Raw genomic sequence first — 23791 nt, 5'->3', positions numbered from 1 at the left:
CTCTTGCTCACTCTTACCCCACAAGACAAAATAAGAACGGGACCACCTGAAGCAATAAATCATGGCTGTCACTAGGAAAGCCCGGGGGACCTTCCCTGTGGGACACATACTGCAGGACAGTATTATGCAAAGACAGGCTTCTGAGGCTGCTTAACCAGCATAACCAGCAGGACTAAAGCTTCTACTTGTGAAAATCCAGGCTCATCTTGGGTCCAGGAGGGAAGGCACACAGTTATCTCGGGGGGTAGCAGCTTCTCCTGGGATGTTCTCTAAGGGAGCTGACAAGCACACTTAGATTATGCAGTGGCTTTTCAGGCTGGGGGCTCTAAAGACCTGGTACCAATGCTCTGGGGTCTAAGTTCTGTAGAAGTCTAGCCCTTCCATCCACTTGCCTGATGCCAACAACAAAACTCAACAGGGAGGCTATCAGGCACGCGACGAGGGGATGCGCTGCACATCATACGCTTCTTAAATCCACGGATTAAATTCACAAGTAAAATAGAACATACAGAAATTAGGAACGCACCCAAGTATTTGATTGGAATGATGACTTGCTAATTTGTATTTCATTCATTTAATCAACAAGTACGTATTAAATGACAGCGACGTGCCAGACACCATACTAGATGCTGGGGACACTGCTGTGAACAAATAAAAATGTCTGCTCTCGTGAAGCACACATTCCAGAAAGGGACAGAATTTACAAACGAAACTAACCAGTGTGAGGCTGACAAAATCAGGTGTCAATCTTATCTAAAACCTATATTCCAAAGTAAGCAAGAGACATTATTGACGAAGTGCAAGCCAGCACACGAATGCCACGTCCAGGTGAGTTCATGAAGGCGTTTTTACACACGCCTGACCCACAGCCTGCCTTTCCTCTCCTCTCCCCTCCTCCCACCCCGTTCGTCTTCCTCTTATGTCCTAGGAGGACCCCCAGGTAACACAGCAAAAGCCCCAGGTGACTGTGGGTTTAATTAGGTATTTCTTAAAGAGAAGAAAAGAAAGACAGCACTTTGCTGCAAGTCACACATGTAGATCAGAGTGCATATGAACTGTATTTCTTTCTGTTACTGCATCTCCTCCTTATTCCTAATTCGGTAGATTTCAGAACTTTCATGTCTCTACCAGATAAAGCTTTGTTCTTTCTTTCAAGCACCTGAAAAAGTGATTCCTTAGCATTGCTTTGCTAATCCCTCCCACCACCACCACCAAAATCAAGGGCCCACAGACTGGCCATTCAAGCATGGTCCCGTTACAATCAACAGACGCACATCGATCCTCCTGACAGAGAAGCAAACATCTCAATCCGTTTCAAAGCTGAGGCCTCAACCAAATGGAACGACTGGTTCTGTTTAATGAAACTGGTAACGTTTTACTGGCCTTCTCAGCCAGATAGCTTTACTAGAATTGTCATTTCACATCACGTCAAATTTTCAGTTTCACAAATATTTGTGTGCAATTTGAAAACCCAGAAAGTTGGAAATATGGAGACAAACGTGGGGACCTGGATTGAAATGAATACTTATGCAGAAAGCAGAGACATTTGACACTGATACTCAAATTGTTTCTATATAGAACAAAGGAAACAAGAAAATTATCTGACTATATGATTTAGGCTAAAAAGAATTAACATGTTCATCTTCTTTATTGCTTTAGTCCAACAGACGACAAGAAGATTTTTAATTCATTGTCTGTTTTTAAGAATTACGAAAATAATTCAGTTCAATCTTAGCTAATACTATAACAATTCAAATAAAGACCCTGACGAGGCCTTTTAAAAGGCGGAGAAACCAGTTTTCTGCCATTCATCTGTGTATTGATTTCCATTCAGCTCCATTGGAGGCAAAGCCCAAGCTGAGCTGGCATGAGTGAACCAGGCTGTCGCTACCCGGGGCAACTATTCAAGTCTCGGGCAGAACTCCAGAGTATTTTTAAAGGATTGTGGGGGGCGGGGGGGGGGGGGGCGCGCGCGTGCTGTGATTTTTTTCACTGAAAATTATTTACCCCGTGGTTACATTTTTAAAGGAACAATTACCAAGCAGTTTTATAAATCCATGAATATAACTCATCTCAAAGGTACATTTTAAAAAAGGCTGATTTCGTTCCAATAATTTTTCTTACACCCATGTGAAACCAGAGCTGGTACCACAACTCAATGTCTGGATGTCCAGCAAAGTAATTTCATAAAGCTATTCAAATGCATCACGGGAACAACTAATATTTCACTGTAATTTAAATTTTTATTCCTTTACCCATTTCTCATTTAAGAATAACTATGTGATTTATACTATAAGGCATAGATCCTAATCAGTAACCCCCTACAAAAGATTAAATTTGGAACTAGTAACTTGAACAAGTTCATGGTACCTTAGCTCTTTCTAGAATAACATCTTGTGCCCTGGTTCACTAACTTCATACCCTCAAACAAGGAGTATTTGGCACATGGTAGATACTCAAAAGCTGTGAAGTGTGGGGATATAAAATGGTCCAGCTACTTTTGAAGACAGTTTGGTAGCTTCTTATAAAACTAAACCTATCCTTCCCATAAGACAAAGCAATTGTGCTCCTTGGTATTTACCCAAATGCGTTGAAAAAACTTACATCTACACAAAACCGGAACACAAATGTTTACGGCAGCTTCATTCAAAATTGTCAAAACTTGGAAGCAACCAAGGTGTCCTTCAGTAGGTGAATGGATGAATAAACTGTGGTGTGTCCAGACAATGGAATATTGTTCAGCACTAAGAAGAATGAGCTATCAAGCCACAAAATCCTGCGGAGAAACTCTAAATGCATATTGTTAAGTGAAAGAAGCCAATCTGAAGAGGCTACACACCGTACGATTCCAACTGTATGACATTTTGGGAAAGGTAAAACTATGCAGAGAGTAAAAAGATCAGTGGGTGCCAGGGGAAGGGGGGAGGCAGGGATGAATAGGTGGAACGCAGAGGGTTTTTAGGGCAGTGAACTGTTCTGTGTTATACTGCAATGGTGGACACAAGTCACTACTGTATACATTTGTCACAGCTCATAGAATTTACAACACAAAAAGTGAATTCTCAACTGTGGAGTTTAGTTAATAGTAATGAGAAATGTAATGTTGCCTGTTGTAATTGTAAACAAAGGACGTCACAGTCATCAGCCATTATGGTCAGCTGGTGAGCCCTGCGGAAACTCAGGATGTGAAAACACAGGATACTGGCCCCAGAGAGCTGAGGTGCATGTCAAAGGAATGATTTCAGTGAGCCCAGACGCTTGCATCTTCCTGTACAGAGAAAAGCGCTAAATTTCTTAACTTGTGATATCTGGTTTCCTTTAATCAACAATACTCTTCTGATGTTCAGACAACCTGCCCTTTGTTGCAAAACTCCTATATGACCAGGCTCCCCCCTCACCTCCTCGGAGCAGTTCTCTCAGGGTTACTTGACATGCTACCTCCCAGGTTGGAAGTCCTAAAAATTCCCGCCGAATGAAACATAACTCTCAACTTTCAGGTTGCGAGTTTTCTTTTTTTTTCAGTCGACATAATGTATCAGTTTTGGTCCATCGATTGTATAAATGTACCACACTAACAGAAGATGTTGGTCATAGAGGAACCTGGAGGTGGGCGGAGAGTATACGGAAACTGTGTATTTTCAATTCCATCTTTTCCATAAACCTAAAACTGCTTGGGGAAAAGTTTATTAATTAAAAACTAAAAATTAAGAAAATTTTAAAGGTTGTTAAATGAGGATTTATTGAAATAAAAGAGATCAGTTGGGGCTCAAAGGTAACTTCCTCTGCGGAGTCTCCACTGAGCTAAGTATCCCAGGTGGACCGTCCTCCACGTCCTAATGGCTTGAATGGCCCGGTCCATTCAGGGAAGGTTCCCTCACCCACGAAGGTCTGTTCAAGGTGGAGTGCACCTACCCACAAGGAGAACCAAGTTCATTTCCTAAAGTAAGAAAGGGAAATCCCACTGAAAGCGAAAATAGCACCTAGAGCCCAGGGAATGAAGGACAAGAACTGAATTTACAACTAAACTCCTTTAAGGCTCAACCAGTAACCCATGAGAGACAGCAGCTACTCACCGCAGGTCAGAGGTCAGTCAGCAGGCTCCACCCCCGGGAATCCCTAACTAACTTCTGTGGGGAAATCTCCCAGCTAACTGGTGTTGACTATAAAAGCAAACCCTCCTGACACGCACATATGTTCATGCACTATTGTAAAGTTCAGGGTAGTTGTTACTGAGTTGTCACGGGTCCATTAATTATTCACGACACCGTATTTAGCTTTATTCTGGTAAATCTTTTTTAATGGCCCAGCCTACATTACAGAGCACCTTTATTTAACTCTGTTTATGTTTATGCCTTTTCCAATAGCTCAGTAAGTACTATCAGAATCTTTAGTGAGACCCGCCGAGCTCTTCTGGGCTTTCGTTTCACTCACTCATTCCACTGCCCCTTAAAGTTCCGGATAGTTTTCAAGCCCACCCCTCACTCACATCTTCTTTTCCCTGCCTCTGAAGAATGCAGGAGACTTCCTTCTCCAATACTTCCAGACTGCGATTCAATCTTTCCCACTGCTAAAAGTAGGTGTTTGAAAAGATGTATCTATACGTGTCCCTGGAGCCCCCATTTGCAAACAGTATCAAGTCCTGATTCCTTAGGAAAGCACCCAACGCCCTGGCTAGTTTGGCCCCAAACTCACAACTCATCTGCTAACATTCTTTCCTTCCTACTTTCCGCTTCAGCTCTTGACCAACAGGGCATGAGACGTCGTTGTCCCTTCTATGCTTTCTGCTCGGAACTCTCTTGGGTCCCACTCAAATGTTACCCCTTCTTCCAGACAGAGGTTTCCCATCCCTCTGCTATTCTCCCAACAACACTACTCCCGTCGTTGCTGAGGCTGCATGAGCTTCTGAGGTGTGAACAGTTATAAATGAGACAGTCTCTTGCCAGACAGAGAACTCCTTTAAGTCAGGGAGTGAATCCCATTCCTCTTGCTGTGCCCAGAGCCCGCCCATAGTGAATGCATGAGAAATACTTATTGGATGAATGAATGAAGGCATTTTTACTCCAGGCTATCTGAGTTTAATTAAATCATGTCTGTTCTTTCCAGCATATCCGAACCTACATATCTGCATGATCAGGTGTACACATGGAAGAAAATCACGGGGAAAATAACTATAGTATAGATATGCATGTTTCTTAGAACATATCACTTGGGATTTAAAAAAAAAACAACAGTAAGTCAGAACACATTTAATGTCATGAACATTAAAAACATACTTGGAAATCAGTCTCTCTGGAAAAACTATACTTTTCAAGGATGCCATTGAACTAAAAAGAAAAATGATCCTATATATTTTTCATGGAATGCCACCAAATAATAATAATGAGCTGATTACAGTTGCCAAGCCTTTTCAAAGAAAGTCATATCTACTTTGGGGGGCATCTTTTGGGAGGAATTATTTGATTTTTAGAAATGAATATTTGGAATTGCTTTTTCAAAGACTAGCTGTGTCTGATTCTGAAAATTTTGCATTGTGTGCATTTGAGAATGAATTTTCTAGCACTTGCATATGCTGGACTATATAGAGTTGGTTCTCTGAGATAGGTCTTAGGAGTTGAATTTGAAGTTATGTCAGTCACATAGATGTAAATCCTGCTGGTCTCAGAGAGAGAGATGTGACTGACAGCGGGGCTTGCCTTGAATGGTCGTAGTTGAAGTCATAATTTATGAACATATGTGGGGTAGAACGCTGGCATATGCAAAGCATGACTGCATGCAAAATGAGGATAAAAATACAGGTTGGGCTTCCCTGGTGGCGCAGAGGTTGAGAGTCCGCCTGCCGATTCAGGGGACGTGGGTTCATGCCCCGGTCCGGGAAGATCCCACATGCCGCGGAGCAGCTGGGCCTGTGAGCCATGGCCGCTGAGCCTGCGCGTCCGGAGCCTGTGCTCCGCAACGGGAGAAGCCACAACAGTGAGAGGCCCGCGTACCGCAAAAAATAAAAAATAAATAAATAAAATTTAAAAATAAAAATACAGGTTAACTACATAGTATTCACATGGGACTGGAGCCTGCTTACTATTCTTTAGTGTCATGCATTTCCCAATGGAAACAACATGTATCTTATCAGTAGGCACCAAATGAAAGTGACACCTTGTGGATAAAATGTTTGAAGTTTGGTGTGAAATACCAATTCCAGGAGTAGTTTATCAGAAAACTAGCCCAGGTCAATAAAACATGCATATTGTTCCCCAAGTGGATATTTAATAAGGTGCATGAAAAGAGTTGATATACTCCTTTTAGATACCAGGTTTCATAGAATTATAAAGCTGGAAGGGACTTTAGAAATGATCTGATGTAACTCCCACCCACTGTTTTGTAGTTGAGGAGTTTCCAGCAAAGTCAGGACTCAAATCTGACCTCCTGTCCTCAGGTGGGGCTCTCCCTTTCCCGGTAGTCAGAGGAAAATCCTATAAACTGGTATTAACTAATTCCCACTGATGTCACAGTACAATTGAAGTCACTGCGGTTTTTAGCACAGCTGCCAGCCGGAAAGGTCGGGAAGTGCTTCTCCAGGCGATTCTCTTGGATTAATCTTGTAAGATACAGTGGGAAAAGCATGCGATTCAGAAGCTGAAGTCGAGAATGGGAGTGCATGCACTTGCTGTTGAGGAGCTGTGCGCCCTTGAGCAAATCTTCTACCTTCTCTGAACCTTAGTGGGTTCATCTTCACATGGGAATGATAAAAATGATAAAAATTCCTGCCTTGAGAGGCTGGTGAGAAGATTGGATGGTTTAATAGGAGAGAATGCGCTTGGCAAGCTACAACGGCACTTACAAAGATTTAGTTTTTATTGTCGTCATCATTAAGAATTATTTATTAAACCACCAAAGCAGCACAGCAGGTCGCTGGGCCTTAAGCAAGGCAGGAAGCAGGGAAGCCCATGGGCTGCACCCACATTAGGGCTTTTATCTCCTAAAGACCCCGTTTTTACCAGCAGGTAACCTTATTTGCAAAATCCATTAAGTCAACCTGCCTCAGCAGTGAAACAACTCGGTGTTCTTTCCTTGGTAACTTCTAGCAAATTCTTATCTTAATATTCTGAAACACTTCACTTTGGATTTATCCTCTTCTCACTCCTCAAGAACTGAGCTCTCACATCATCTAGAGCATCTCTGTCCAATAGAAATACAATGCAAGCCACATTTGTAATTTTAATTTTCTGGTAGTCACATTTAAAAAAAAAAGCAACAGGTGAAATTAATTTTAACAGTATATTTTATTTAACCCAATATATCCAAAATGTTATCAGTTCAGCATATAACCCTTATGAAAGTTATTAATGAGATAGTTACCATTCCCTTTTTTTTCACACTAAGTCCTCAAAATCCCCTGGGTATTTGACACTGACAGCACACCTCAATCCAGAATAACTAAATTTCAATGGAAATAGCTACAATATTGGAAAGACATGTAGGTCTAGAGCCTGGCAGGGTGACCACACCTAATGATAAAGCAGACTGAGAAAATTTAACTTAGGAACTCTCCATGGAAACACTTAAGAACACTGAACGAAACAATCACGTCCTAGCACATAGTTGGGGGAGGGAACCCTAGCAACAGAAATGACAGCCTAGCAACACCAGATGTTGTACGAAAGGGAAATTAGAAAACTACTACTTTGCAAAGAAGCATTTCTGGGAAGGCCATCTTTTTCTATTTTGTTTAACGTGAAATAAGGAAACTGATCACACATCTACCCAAATATACATCTTATAAGGCGCCATCCTCATTATCTCTTTATCCCACAACCCAGACACTGACATATTTTGTCATGTTGTTGATGCTATGTTTCTCACTTAGGAAGACAAACAGTAAAGCATGACATCGGGTTGAACTGTCATATTTCTTCCCATGGCATAGCCTGCCTTGTGAGCCTCCTGGGTCACCATAAAGAGCTGAATTGCACACAGCAGGTTGGCCATCAGAAGTCTTCCCACGTCATCTTATAAAAATACCCTGCCAACTCCTGGACAGGACCTGGTCTCGCAGGCTTGGGTTCCTAGTTCGTCTCCGTTACTTCTCTCTTGGTTCCTCTTTCCCATGAAGACGCAGAAGCTCCTTGGTCCAGCAGACTAAAAGCTAAGGATGAGGGATGCCCAGAACCTGACCTCCCGCTCCACTATCCCTGACACCCAGCGATGGGACATCTTTGCTCACCCTCAAGGCTGCTGCCTTTTCAGAAAAGTATGAATAAGGATGCCACACCAGCCTAGCTCCGCCTCTCTGAGCAAAGATGACAAATCATTATGTCTTTCTTGGCAAGAGCTGCCATGCCCCTCTTTTTTTTTTTTTTTTTTTTTTGGTACGCGGGCCTCCCACCGCCGCGGCCTCTCCCGCTGCGGAGCACAGGCTCCGGACGCGCAGGCTCAGCGGCCACGGCTCACGGGCCCAGCCGCTCCGCGGCAAGTGGGATCTTCCCGGACCGGGGCACGAACCCGCGTCCCCTGCATCGGCAGGCGGACTCTCAACCGCTGCGTCACCAGGGAAGCCCCATGCCCCTCTTTTCATTCTCTAACCTAACGGTCTGGTTACTCTGAACCCAACGCTTTCCTGGGTCTGGTCCCTTTCTCACCACGCCTTGTCCCCTCCATCCCAAGTGACCAGATGGCATAAGGTCTGAGTAGAATATAAAACTGTGAGCAGAGAGCAGTCAACAGTTGTGAACAATAAAAGCATAAAACAATGGAGTTTGAATAAAGATTTTACTAAAATCTTTCACTTTGTTTGTCATACTTTTGCTTACAGTGCTGTCTATAAGGAGGCTCCCGGTGTGTACGTGTGCGCCTATCACCGGTACGGTTTCCAAGCTATCGTACTGAGTGCGATAACTAGTGAGAAAGCCAGTTACGGTGTCTGGATCAAGTATATTTTCCATGAATGTCCAGCTCAGATGAGCCTTCCCCGACCATTTCAGCTGAAAGGGGTCCTCCCTCCTCTGTAGCAGAATGGATGCTATTCTGCTTCTCAAACTTAAAAATGCCTACGAATCCCCTGAGGATTTTGTTCAAATGCAAGTTGTGATTTAGTAGATCAGGGGTGAGCCTGAAATTCTGCATTTCTGAGATGCTTCCAAGAGATGCTAAGGCTGCTGGTTGCTGACTCTACCTTGAGTAAGGCAACAGCTCACTCAGTGCCTCATCACAGACAGATTCCAGGGGTATGAAAGCGACTTGCCTCCTTTCCTAGATGGTAAGCCTTTTTTTTTTTTTTAACCATTTATTTTTATTTATTTTTTTATTGAAGTATAGTTGATTTGCAACGTTGTGTTAGTTTCAGGTTTAGAGCACAGAAATTCAGTTATACATACATATATATCTATTTTTTTCAGATTCTCTTCCCTTATAGGTTATTACAGAATATTGAGTAGAGTTCCTAATGCTTTACAGTAGGTCCTTGTTGGTTATCTATTTTATATATAGTGATGTGTATATGTTAATCCCAAACTCCTAATTTTTCCCTCTCCCCCTTCCCCCTCTGGTAACTATAAATTTGTTTTCTTTGTCTGCAGGTCTATTTCTATTTCGCATATAAATTCATTTGTAACATTTTTTTTAGATTCCACATAAACTTTTTGAGAGCATATTCTTTTTAACATGTTTTCCTTACTATGATTTTAAGCAGATGTTTGTGGAAAACATGACAAAAAGGTTATCACTGGTCACTTATGTCTGTCATTTTATTCTCAGCAACCAATTACAGTGACCACATAGTGATTCGGCCAATGGGCTGCTGATGAATTTGCAGGTGTCCACAGCGGATGAGTGAGAACTTGCCTTCAATACCAGCTCTCTGCCCTCCCCTCAGTGGGATGAGAACTCAACCTCCAGTTGTAGGCCCTACTCTTGATACCCGACCAGACAGAAGTTATATAACGAGAACATAAATGAAACAAATCTCCCTTCGGTTTCACACTTTGAAGTCCAGGTGTCATGGTTTGCCTGCATGATGACCTTGATCTCAGATTCTAACCTCCCTTTACTATTATCAAGTTTGTTTCTGGTCCCTGCTTAGAATCCTGGGCTCTTAATATGTTCCCCTTTGTGATGATGTGCCCTGGCCTTGACCCTCTGCCAGCTGACTTGCCCTCTTCTGACCTGTGTGATAATCCGGGACTCGGGTCAAAGTCCCTCAGACTGCAGACCCCACTGGTGCCCTCAGTCTCAACTCGATCCCATAAACGTGACCATCATCACAGCTGGAGCTGCAACTCATCTAAGGGAAACTTAGCCTGGCTGGTGAAGCCTTGCTTTGAACTTTGCTGTGATGCGTTATAGAATGGGGATCAGTACAATTTTCCCACTCCTACGACAAAGGATTAAAAATTCATCCTCTGAGTATGGAATAAAATTCTCCATCTTCATTCATTTCTCTCATGGCTATTTTTTTTCTTCCTCCAACTAATCAATTCATGCTCGATCCATAACTCCCACCTCTTCTACTAGCAGATCAGAGAATGGGATGAAATGATAGTTTCCAAGGTATTGATCAGAACTTCAGGTTTCCTCTCCCTTACCCATTTGATTCCAACCTTAATTAATTAATTAATTTATTTATTTATTGACATATAGTTGACTTACAATGTTGTGTTAGTTTCTGCTGGACAGCAAAGTGATTCAGTTCTACATATATAGACATATATTCTTTTTCATATTCTTTTCTATTATGGCTTATTACAGGATATTGAATACAGCTCCCTGTGCTACACAGTAGGACCTTGTTGTTTATCTACTTTATATATAATAATTTGTATCTGCTAATCCCAAACTCCTAATTTATCCCTCCCCAACCTTTCCCCTCAGGGAACCATAAGTGTGTTTTCTATGTCTGTGAGTCTGTTTCTGTTTTGTAAATAAATTCATTTGTATCATATTTTAGATTCCACATATGATATAGATAGATATTAGTATATCCTTAAGTAATTGTAATGATTGTTTACTTTCTAGAAGCAGGAACACAACTAATATTTATGCTTTCATTGGGACTGTGTTATATGACCTGTTCCCATCTAGAACTCAGTTTTTCAAACCCGACCATCACCAACCGATTCAGGAAAAATCCCATAGGATATCTGTGACTGCCGCTCTTAATAGTGGTGCATCCCCTTGAGATATGAAACCCTATGGGACATCCTTCCTAATTTATAACAACAGACCCAAGTACTAAAAATCACTTTGGAGAGTTTTCTAGAATTGACCTACATTTTAAAAAATGATTGTTAATAATTTTACTTTGGTAAAACAGCAAATTAATTAATCAGCTGAAAACTCTTATCAAGACAAAAGAAGGCTTTACAAATCCTTTCCCCTCTTTCCTGAAGGATCATCTCTTCATTGTTACTGTCACACTGATGCAGTGATTATGCCATGAACTAATGAAGGAAGTGATGAGGGACTGTTCTGTAACTGTTACTGCTACAATGGCTACCTTTGTGTTGAGTATTGACTCTCTGCTACTGAGAAAAGACCTGGAAAGTAGAGAATTGAGCCCCAAACTGATATCTTTATTCATAATTGTTATCTAGGCTGCAGAAAGAGGAATCAGACTGCTATTTACATGGAGGAAATCTCCTAGGCTGGGGGTTCAGAAAGGTGACTTTTTCCTTCTTAAATAATGTACTTCTTTGTTGTACAGTAGAAACTAACACAGCGTTGTGGAGCAACTATACTCTAATAAAAATTAATTTAAAAAAATTTTTTAATTAAGAGGGTAGGTCTCATGTTAAGTGTTATTACCACAACAAAAATTTTTTTAAAGAATGAATTTAAAAAAAACATCATATTATACACTTTAAAAAAATGTACTTGATGGGAAGCCAAATCCAAGTCAGCTCCAGTCTTTTTAGACTCATTTCACTGCAGATCCTCCTTTTTTCTATATGTGCCTGATTTTGACTGACTAATCCTCACCCACCCCACACACTGCCCACTGCTCTGTTTGTGTAGAAGGATTCCCCTGCCAGGAAAACAGTGCAAGTACATAAAGTAAGCAAAAGAAGTAGAACTGATTCAAACAGCCTACTTATGAATCATAAAAGGGGGAAAACAGTTTGACATACTTCAGACAATTTTTAAATAAATGTTTTAAAAAAATTTTTTTAATGTAAAAAACTGAAATGTTGTCGTGAGGTTGAAAATTGTGCAGTGTCACAACAGATCTCTAACATCCTGAAGATCCAGGCACTCCCCAACTGGGAAAGGTTAAGGGGTTGAGCTCTTCTTCTGGCAGAATGTAACACTGCCCTGTTCCTCAACAAGTGCAGACCTGGATACAGTATCTTTGTATAGTGTTTAACTCAATTTCCAGCATATTAAATCAGTGACAGTGTAACCCAGGACAAGCTTTTAATTTAGAAGCCAATCTAGCTCTGACAACAGCCTTCTCCTTGACCTAATGGATAGTTCTTTTTAGGCCTGTGAAGCATTGTTCCTATTTGTTAATCCTAGCACTCCAGCTGTGCATACCTCCCCCCGTGAAAGGCGGAAGGCAATGGTGGCTTCCCAAGTCTATAGGGTACATCTCTTAAAATTAGTCATATGGAACACTTTGAACATCAGCTTCAAATACTTAGATATGGGTTTTAATGAAAATGGTTTAATTTGATTATAACTAAAATTTGGAAATGATACAAAATAAGTTGCATTATACAAATAAGCTTAAGATTCTCTCTCCACATATAATACTGATTCCTGGGTTTCGGACACTAACATTGTCAACTCTGGAAACCCCCCGTAGATCCCCTTTGACTGACTTACACAATGCAGTAGTCACGGCCTTAGAAGAACAGACTTTCTGGTGCCTATACTCTGGGGACTGGACAAGCAAAGAAGAATCAGAATTTTAAGCCTGGAAAGGACCTTGGACACTATTTTTGACTAATCACATCATACAGGTAGAAAACTAAGACCCAGAAGGAGGAAACCAAAAGAAGACCTAAACTTGGGGGGCCATTGGCAGGTGTTGTCACATGTAAACCCAGGACAGTAGGTGACTGCCGGGGGTCTGAGCCCCCAAGTGGCCAAATCATCTGATCCCCTTTTAGTCCAGTTCCCCAAAAGGCAGCTGCCCCTCTACAGAAGATCCATCGTTGATACACTAACTGTGACCCTCTGCCCTCATCTCAGGGTTAGAAAAGATCTACCGTTGTCCTACAGGCCACCTCTTGCCTCCAGGGGATTTCTGGACTGATCCATTTCCATTTTAACCCATCTTTATTATCCCTCACCATCAGTAATTGTATGAGTTCTGTACATACACTAGACATGGAAGTAATGTTCTACGGTGATAACAATTATGGTGATGATGGTCGTGGTCATCATAATAGCAGAAGCTACAGCTTTTCTTTGAGTAGACAAGTAGGGGCACCAAAATTCCCCCAAATCATTCTGTATCAGGTGTATTCTCAGAAGGTCAAGAGTACGTAAGAATTAAGTGAAAACTATCTATCCCAAAGCTTCCCCAGTCTCACCTTTCTATCAGCAAGAACAGGTAAGTGAAGGTTAGCGTCTAGCTGCATCTTTCTCAGAGGATAACTAGTATTTTGTGAAATGCAGCCCCACTTTCCTAGCACCAGTAACCTACAAAAGAGCTGCGTGATTTGCTGTGTCCTTTCTAGATAACACGGCGCCTTCTCTGATTCACTGCACCATTAGCAGCTCAAGAAGCAACCAGGCAGCAAGTGCAGCTACACGCATGCAAAGAAGAAATAATAACCCCTAGGCTTCATTCACAGATCAGCAAGTATTCACTGAACACGTATGCCTACACATGTAAGATGCACAACTACTCGAGTGACCTCCTGAGGATTTGCCCATGGTCCTTCATCCCGACCGGCCATGCCAACAGCTCCCAAGGACACCATCATACAGCTGGAAGGAAGTCACATGGTGTGGTAGTCAGAATTACGCATGTCATTCAAGAGAATACTTCCTGTTGAGAATTACTGAATGTTTTTCCCATGAAATCCATCAACATATTCCAACTATGTTCCAAGATTATACCTGAGACGCATGACCAACACCACACTGCACCTCCTATTTGATAATACGTCAGAGTAATAAATCTGACCCCAATACCTAGTCTTGCTTCCATAAGCTTAGAACGTGTGCTATTCAAATTCTAAAACAAGTCAGGGAAATGTGCTAATCAGATTGGCCCGGGATTCCATATAAAGGGGAATCATTCTAGTATTTATCTGTTACTCAGTGACTGGTGCTATTTAAATTCATTGGTAGACTGTTCCATTCAAACTGTAAAAATATAGAACATATTGAACAGAAGTCATGGACTTGGATATTCAAACATTAAGGACCTTTTTTGTAAGTGACTGAGCAAAGACCTTCCCAGTTACTGACCCAAGGATTGTGGACGCTCTTCAAAAATGATAGCATCCATTTGCATAGATGCTACTTTCAATTGCTCTGAGAGTAGCCTGCAGTTTCATGGGGTATAATAAGTATAACATTTTTTTTTTACCCTTATAAGTGTATAGTTCAAGTGAATGGAAAAATGACAACTTCTGCATTTATGACAAAGACACTGAAATAGTTACATTTACCACACAGATTTATGCATAAATTATTCCAGCTCATACAGACACCCAAGTAAATGGACAGAGGACTGTCTGATGGTGTGTGGATTTGTATCTGTGAGCGAACTCAGAGATTTAAACACCAAGCCCCGCACTCAAGGCTGTGGTGTGGATTTGTGATTCTCCAGGGAAGATACTGGGTCCATAACCAATGAATAGATTTCAAAGTGACACAGCTGCAGTAATTCAAGCAAACTCCTACTTCTTTCATGCAAAAAAAGCAAAGGTTAGCCCATTATGTTTGGAGCAGCATGTAATGATAGAAATTGTCATAAAATCTCAGAGCTGGAAGATGATCTAGTCCAACCCTCTGTATAATAAAGTATCTTTTACCGTAGTTCTGCCTACAGTTTTCCAAACTATGCTTAGACACTCCAATGATAAGGAACTCGTTACTCCTAAGGAATCTTAGCTGAACTTGGGATCCCTTATGACTACTTAAAAATGTTTTCCTTACATTAATTCAAAATCTCTTCCTGTAGATCCTATCCATTTTGCCCCAGAGGGTTGATGCAAAAGTTTCTTCCACATTGGAATCCTTCAGTACCAGAGAGCTCTCAAGTTTTCAGGTTTCTCTTCTACCAAATCATCCTCAGTTACATCAACAATCTCCCATGTTCCTTTTTCTCCCTCCCACCTCAGTACTGAATTCTAGCCTAGAATCTGCGCAGAACTACGTGACCTAAGAGAAAAACATTTAAAATTCTGTCTCAATTTCCACATAGGCAAAATGTGTCACCTCAAAGATGAGTCTGAGGGTCACATAAGAAAGAAAACTTGGAAACCCTCTGAAAATTGAAGTGTTACACAAACACAAGGAACAGTTTTCTAAGGATTTCAGTAAGGTGAAGCCCACCATATCCTAAGGAAAATCTCTTCAAAAAGTAACGCAAAATAAACTTTTGCCAATAATTTACTTTGGTATAAATATAATAAATTTCAACCAATCTGTTTACAACTCTCCCACAAGGTTGGGCCTATTTATATGCTCCAATTACATCCACACTCAATGCGTTTAAAATCAATGGACTTTTATGAATGAAAGGGACATGATCGAGTTAGAGAGGGATTGATACATTTCCTCTGAATCTCTCAACGTTTTGCCACTCCTTTGAATAAAACAAGATTTTCACACTTTTGTCAACAATCCTCACCCTTATAATCCTTCAATGGTTTCTCAGTGCCTCAGAATAAAATCTAAATTCCTTTCATCGTCCAGCCCAACTAATTCTCCATCTTCACCTCTAGCTACTATCTCTCAATCGCTCTCTCTGTTCGAAGGGCACGTTTAACCTGCCTTATTCTTTCTTGCCTCTCTGCCCTTTTGCACAGTCATATCCAAGCCCTCACTGCCAACCTCCGCTTTATTTCAGTAGCAGACCTGCCCACCATCACAACCTCTGCTCAAACATATCCTCTCCAGAGTCTTACCTGAACCACTAAGGTGGCTTGAGTTTCCTGTTTCTATCAGAGTGCTTATTTCCCAGTACTGAAATTGTGGGTTTACTGTTCCATCCTCCTCATCAGACAGTAGATTCCTTGAAAGAAGATGTGTACTTTATTCATCTTGGGGCGATTAGTAACTAGCATAGTGCCTTGAGTACAGCAGGTACTCAATACAGATGAATAGATAAATTAATAAGCAGTAGCGGGAACACAGATATACGGGAAATGACCATTCAATAAACTCAGGAAAGGGCACCAATCGTGCTTGACGTATATCAGAATTCAGAACTAACTCAGAATCAATAAGGTACTTTTTCAACACTCGCAGCTGTACCCAGTATGCTATCTTCCTACCCATTCCTTATCTCTAGAATTTTTTATCATTTGCAAAGCACTTTCTGCTTATTCACATACATTATGCCACTTAGTCGTTAATGCCACTACAACAACCTCAGTGCGTCCAAGTGGTGTAGGAAGAAGAACACTGGTCAGATGATCTGAGCTCCAGCCTCCGTTCTGCCACTGAACCACTGGTGTGTATTAGAGAAACATCCTAACTTGTCTAAACTCAGCTCTCTCTCAAACTTTGCCAACCTTAGTGAAGGGAAGTTGTCATTTTTGTACATTGTTGCCCTTATTATCCAAATTGGCATTTGGAGGTAGCTAATTGAGCCAGAAAAATAGACTTTAGGGTAAGACAGGCCTGGTTTTGACTCTGAGCTACATCACATAATAGTTGGGTAACCTTGTGCCAGTTACTTAATCCCTCTGAGTTTAAGCAATCTTGAGTAATCTTTGAGTAATCTCTCTGCCAGCCTTCTCATATACAGAAGTACTAATGCTTAGACGAGAGAGGAGTATAAAAATATTTGTAGATGTTTAACGTACCACATAAAATTCTTCTTATTATAATTCTTGTTTGGGCAAGTTGAAGAATGGCATAGAACAATGTTTCTCAAAGTGCTTTGTGTGACCCATGATTACAAGAGGATTTAATAGCTGTGCCTTTAAAAACTTACTGACAACTGCACAACAGCTTAGTAAGTAAAGGCTCTGAGAAGTCCTGCTGTGGAGAAATCTGCCTAATTCTGCTTAACCCGTCATTTTCCCAAGTACCTGAATACGGGACACATGTTAATAGCTCGTGGGGGATCAAGCATGAGAAACACAAGAAAGCTGTTCTTCCACCAGGTGACTCTCACAATAAGATATTCAGAAACAAAACCAAAAATGGTAAAAATATTCCCCATTCTACCATCCACGGAGTTATCAGTTACCATGTGCCTATTTGCTAAAAAACAACTAAGTATGTACGTACCTACACATGTACATGTGTAGGAGAAATTCAGGTCAAATTTGAAGAGTAAGTCATAAACTCTGAAGGAAGAAGACGTCCAGATATAATTGATCACGGGTATCATGAAGACTAAAAGCTGATCTGATTGCGCGTTTCTGATTCCCACTGGCTGAACTGCGCTCTTAGTAACTTCTGGAATCACATGATGTGAACAAGAAAGAAAAAGTACTTCCTCATTCATTCACAGACACAGTTCCTCTAAAGTCACAATTGCTCTTTTCACATGGTAGCAAAAATTCACTTTATTATTTCAAACGGCTCTTTCCCAGTATCAACTGCTGCGACTTTAAAAGCTGCCATTAATTTTTCCATTAGTAAACATTAATTAAAATGAATACGTACCATTGCTTTCAGCAGTTGCATCTGTAATAAATGTATGAATACAGGCAAATCTTGTCCAAAATGTTTCCAACAGCTATTTCTGGGCAAGCAAACACTTTGATGGTATTTCAAAGGATTTTATCTACAGAGAGCTTTGAGAATCTGACCCTTACCTAAAATAACTTGAATTCCATGGAAATACAATGAACAGTTACCAACCTAGCTAAAATCTATTTTATTGATCTTAGAAAGTAGCATGTTAAAACATGAGTAATGAACTCTGAGCTTTGAACCATTGATACCTTGGTCTTTCTGCAACATTTGTGTACAATGCATTGAAAAGAAAAGCTTGCAAATCCAGAGGGATGCTCCTAATTAAGGAATCACAGTGGTCAAAGATAATGGTCTAATATAATAATCTGAGATGAACTGCATTTCACCAGTTTATTATCAAAGACGCACCCATCCCCCCAAGTTCCATTCAAATCTTCTACGCTCAGAGAAACTGAAACAATTCGGAATGCATCTGAGTGTTACATTCCATGAACTCTCTGACCCCATTTCAATTTCCTTACCTTAGGCTAAAGTTTTTGGTTTGTTTTTTTTTGCTTTGTTTTTAACATTATAAGGAGAAAATGAGGCGGGGTCTTAGATCATGCTTCCACCAAGTTACCCCACCATCCTCCAAATATCTTAGCCAGAATCCAAGAACAGTAAGATTAGATAATTCAGATATACATTATTAAATACATTATTCTGAATATGTAAACAAATATTTTTTTAAAATATGTGTATATATATCTAAAAAAATACTATCTCCTCCCAAATGACCATGTGTTAGCAGAATAAACTTTGAAGCCTTTAAGGAAAATATTGTAGAAATGCTCGACAAAAAGGAGCCATGTGTGACCATAGTTTCTCCAAGGGTTGGGCTGGTGAATGCATTTGTCTGGCAGCCTGTGGTTTTCCTTCTGCACCGAACCTTACCCATCCCTGCCCGCCACCCCTCCACAGCTTTGCTGTGTGGCCAAATGACCCAGTGGCTATGGTCTCGCTGAGATGTATTCAGGCCCTTTTCTTTACCTAATTATTTCTCACTTTCCACATTTTATGTCCTGAGATATTAAACATCATTTTTCAATTGGCAAAATGTTTGGTCTAGAAGGTCTAATAAACACAACTAGAATTTGATATTCAATTTTTCATAAAGTGTAAATCGGTAAGAAACATAGATAGTTCTTCAGCTAATAGAACTGAGAAGTGTTTGCATGATTTACATAAATCTAGACATTTTAAAGGTAAAAGTGAGTGATTTCCAAATCCTGCATGAAGTTTGCAGAAGTTAACAAATGGAGTGTTAGGCTTCATTTACCACATTATCAGATTAAAACTGCTAATCATATGAATCTCACCCCCTAAATAATTTCAGTAATTAAATCAAGCCTTTGAGTTCATCACACTCGAAAAGCACCAAGCTGCAAGCCTTTGCAGTAGTCAACCATGGGAAATAGAGCTATCACACTTAACTGACATTTCAAAACGTCCTTTAAGTCCAAAGCATGGAAGTTTCCAACATCAGTTGGTCGCACTGCGTATCATATAGCACTTTACCAAAAAGTATCTGCTTGGAAAAAAAGTTTCTCAGTTTGAAAAGTCACTGTCTGTGGCAATGCTCACCCTGCTTTACAAAGCAACGGTCCCGGAAAAGACTGAAAAATAATCACACTTGCTCTTCTCAATGAAAACACTACACTTCACCGTAAAAGACGATTTTAGCTCCGTTCCACAAATTCTCTGAGTTGTAGCAGAGTTAATGACTCATAATCGTTTTGGTTTTTTAATCACAAAAATAGCTACAAATAAAATTGAAAAGGACACTGGCATAGCAGAGTGTAGTCCCATATCAGTGCACTTGTGAGGAAGTTTCCTCATTTTACTTATACTTACTAAGTTATTTTAAACACCCCCCCCCAAAAAAAAGAAAAACCCAAAAAGCATAACTCTGGGATGTTAGCATTTAAATGCTTCAACACCAAGAATTCTTGTAGCTGTAAAATATCATTCAAAAAGCTATCAAAAACATATAAAACCTGGAGAAACGCATTCCTGAGCCTGCCACTTCGTTATATTCCTAAATCCAGGCTGTGACGGTTCCAGAGATGATTCCCTCTGCCCAAAGGAACCATATTCCAGTTTGTACTCCAGTTTGTAAGTGGAAGTGATATCTGTGTAAACACTTGGTAGATCAGGTGACAAGCAGCAAAGAAAGTCAATGAAGATGCCAAGTGTGGTCAAAGTTTACAAGATGCACCACCCTCTTCCAAGGGTTCTTAGCTATCCCAGAAATCAGCTGAGGTGACACTGCAGGATAATCAGAAAGGGCACCACTAGAGTAAGTCACATAAGTGTAAGTCACATAAGTAAGTCACATAAAGTGTACTTACTGGTATTTGGAGATGGATATAAAAATAGATATAGATATACACAGTCCCCCCAAAAAACAAGTGTGTCCCTACTAAGCTCTTTACTTGAAGCACAGTACTCTTCTAGCCGTGAGAATTAAAATGTGGGTACTTTTGAACAGCAATAGCTCCATCTAACTAGAATTAGCAATTTTTCTCAGGGAACAAAAGAAGCCATCCAAACTGCAACACATACCTCAAATTCAACATAATTAAAAAGGAGTTTTAGAAGATGTGATAGGAATCCTCTCCTACTCACAGAAACAGGATCACTAAAAATGGGGGGGGAGAGGGAAGGGGGGTGTAGCACATAGAGAAGCTGGTCGAACGGGGTGGGAAGACAAGGGCTGAGCGCTCAAAGCCACTTTGCTGCCTTTCCTGCCCCTCACTCCTCTCCCACCCTAGGTTGTGATCACAAATTTAAAACCAAACCAAACCAAAACCCGGAAGGAGTGTGACTAGGGTTACTACCACGGCAACCCTCAACGATTTTCTTGTGCAAGAGTAAAGCAGTGGAGACGCAGGAGCGGCAGCAAATCTCCCTCTTCCCCCACCCCCGATACGGTACCTCCAGATCTGCCCGAGCTGCAGGACGTGGATGAGCGACTGCAGGAGCCAGAGGCAGAAGGAGCAGGACGCAGACCTGCGCTGGCCGCTGGCCCGCGTGGCCCCGCTGCTGTTGCCGGCGATGCTGCTCTTGCTGGCGTTGGACGCTTGCCTCTGCGGCGTGGAAGGGCGAGCCTCGCCTTCCGCGGCTGCAGAGCCGCTGCCGGCCGCCGTCTTACAGTCGGCTCCGGGCTGCGGGCAGCTGGCGGCGGCGGCGGCGGCGGCGGCGGCGGCGGCGCTGTCCTCGGTGCTGAAGTCGTGCGCAAACCAGCGGAAGCTGAACACTTGCACGGAGAGCGAGCCGAGCACCACGAAGAAGAGCGTGAGCCCGAACCACCAGCGCTGGCCGCGCAAGTAGTAGTCCACGGCGAGCCAAATGTCCGTGCCCACGTCCGCGAAGTACACGGCCACGGCGACCAGGATCCAGAGGCAGTCCCACAGCGAGTAGCGCCGCTGCTCCGTGCCCAGGCGCAGGCACAGCGCGGCGGAGCCCGCCCCGCCGCCGCCGCCGCCGCCGCCCGGGCCGCTCGAGCCCCCGGAGCCGCCGCTCCCGGCGCAGCAGCAGTAGCAGCGGCAGCAGCAGCGGCAGCGCGAGCAGCCGCCGCCGCCGTCCGGGCAGCAGCCGCCGCCTGCCGCCTCCTCGTCCTCGGCTCCCGACCCCGACGGCAAGCCCGGAGCCAGTCCCTGCACCGAGCCCGAGTGGTCCGAGTTCTGCAGCGGGGTGAACGCCACGTCGCTGCTCTTCATTTTCAGCCTCCCGTCTGACTTAGCGGCCATGATGCCTCCCAAGCGAAGAAGAGCCTTCCTTTATGTGACACCTTTCCCCGCTGTCTCCTCCTCCCGCCGCCGCCTCGCCTCGCCCCGGCTTCCCTCCCTGGCGGCGCGGCTCCCCTGCCGCTGTCCCTGCGCCCGCTCCTGCGCCGGCTCGCCCGCCGCCCGCCGCCCGCCGGGCTGGGCGCTGGGCCGGGCTAGCGGCGCGCCCGGAGCCGGCAGGAGCGCCGCCTGGCTGCCTGCGCGGAGCCAAGCTGCTCGCGGCGCCCGGCGCGCGCCCCTGCCCGCCGCCCGCGCTCCTCGCCGTCCCGGCCCCGCGGCTGCCGCCCGAGCCGCCGCCGCCGCCAGCAGCAGGAGCAGCAGCGGCCGCCGCGGCGCCCCTCGGACCTGCACATCCCTCTCCTCCCCGCGCGCGCGCTCCCTCCTCCCGCTGCCTCTCCTCCACCAGCTGACTCCGAGGGAGAGGATGACCTCATCGCTTCTCTTCCAGCTGCCGCCGCTCCCACCCCAGCTCGGGAGGGGCGAGGGAGGCGAGGGAGGCGGAGGGCCCCGGAGGAGGGGCCGGGACCGGGACGCGCGGCCGAGAGGACTCGGGGAGACGGCCCAGGGCCCCGGCCCACGGGGTTTCGGGGACCGCTGGGTGGACTTGACCGGCCCTGGGGGAGGGGCGCGAGGGGGCAGAGGGGAGGGGGCCCGCGTCCAGCCAGCGCGGAGGTCGAAGGAGGCTGGGGGACCGGCGGGTGTGGCAGCGGCGAGGGCTGGGGAGGCGCAGGGCTCTTTGTGCTCCGTTCCGAGCGGCGGGGACCGGGAGGAGGGCTGGGTGTGCAGCTGCGGCCGGCGAGGGTCGGGAGGCTGGGTTTAACTCGGAGGCCGGGGCCCCGAAGGCCGGCAGCGGCAGTGGGTGTGCCTGGCCTGGGAGAGCTGGGGACGGAGAGGGCGGCAGGGCCCGCGAGGGCGCGGAGCGCGTAGCCGGGCGGCGGAGGATGGGCGGGCCCGCAGGAAGCCCCGAGCTCGCGCCCTCGGGGGAGGAAGCGCGCTGCCCGAAGGCTCCGGCTTCTCGCGTAGGCCGGGCGCCCGGGCGCGGGGAGGTGAGGAGGCGGCTCGGCCGCTCTCCGCTGCCCAGGCCCGCGCCGCGGGGCCGGTCCCCCGACGCGCTCTCCGCGGCCAGGAACCAGCCAAGCCCGGAGGAGCGGCGGCGGTGCGGGCCGCTTCCTCCCGCAGGTGGAAAGCGCAGCACCCCCGGCGGCGGCTCTGGGCACCACGGGCGGCGGGGCGGGGCCGGCAGCGGCGGGCCTCGGTGCCCTGGCCCCCGGGCCGGGAGTGGCGGAGCCCGGAGAGGACGCCGCCTCCCGGGCTCCAGACGAGAACTACCTGCTCTTAAAGCTGTAGGAGTTGCAGATTTGTGGAGTCCCGCAACTGCAAAAAGGACTCGAATAAATTAAACCTGTGATCGGAGTAGTTCACCGAATCAGATATAAAGAGAATATGAAACATTTTGCGGATTGAAAAGGTTCTTGAAAACCCCATAGGTATTGGATCCTCTTTTTTTTTTTTTTTTTGGATAAGAAAACTTTGATTTGTCTCACTTAACTTTCACAAATGTAAGAGACAAGGAGTGTAATTCTTAAATTGTACTGTGACTCACATGTTTTAAGCCCAGAGGGAAGTGAGGCAACACGTGTTACACTGCCTCGAGGAGCACCAGTGTGGTCTTCTATATCTGGAGGCAAACCCTAACACCCTCCCGCTTACTTGTAGACAGCAGGCTCAGTTAGAACTAGTATGTGTGTCATTCTTAATTAGAAGCATTATGAAGTGGAAGTGCACACATTTCTCTGCATGTAGAAATAGCCGCCCTGGACGTCTTGTGCTACAGCTCACCCAGTGTTTCAGCACCAACCTAATCAAAGTGGAATTTGCCCACCCCTGTCCTTTATTCTTACAGACTGGTGCCCTGGGCCCAGTCAGGCAGGAGGGGTGTCGGGCCACAGAGCCCATAACCGTTACCTGGTATGTACAAACCCACGTACTTCTAGCTCAAGGCATGGCCAAGTGGTGAATGAGGGTCAGTACAGGGCCACTGGAGCCAGTTAGATTGCCAAGCAAAAGGTGTATTTTAAATCTAGCTTTAAAATTGGACCCTCTTACTCAATATTCTGTAGTGGCCTATATGGGAAAAG

General features: G+C 44.2%; 1 protein-coding gene across 1 annotated transcript in view; it reads right to left on the bottom strand.

The window, feature by feature from the left end:
• XKR4 (XK related 4) overlaps positions 1-22006 on the bottom strand; it is a gene marked incomplete at both ends in the record, with an annotated part of 314354 nt that extends 292348 nt beyond the window's left edge. The window contains 2 exons of the mRNA XM_082858830.1: positions 20803-21622; positions 21925-22006. Of these exons, the coding sequence (XP_082714956.1) occupies positions 20803-21622; positions 21925-22006 (902 nt within the window). The remainder of the gene's footprint in view (positions 1-20802; positions 21623-21924) is intronic.
• Positions 22007-23791: the final 1785 nt, after the last annotated feature.

The sequence above is a fragment of the Leucopleurus acutus genome (genome assembly GCF_964270905.1).
Source record: "Leucopleurus acutus genome assembly, chromosome: 17".
Lineage (NCBI taxonomy): Eukaryota > Metazoa > Chordata > Mammalia > Artiodactyla > Delphinidae > Leucopleurus > Leucopleurus acutus.
The sequence above is the reverse complement of the archived record's forward strand: the minus strand, read 5'-3'. Positions and strand labels throughout refer to the sequence as shown.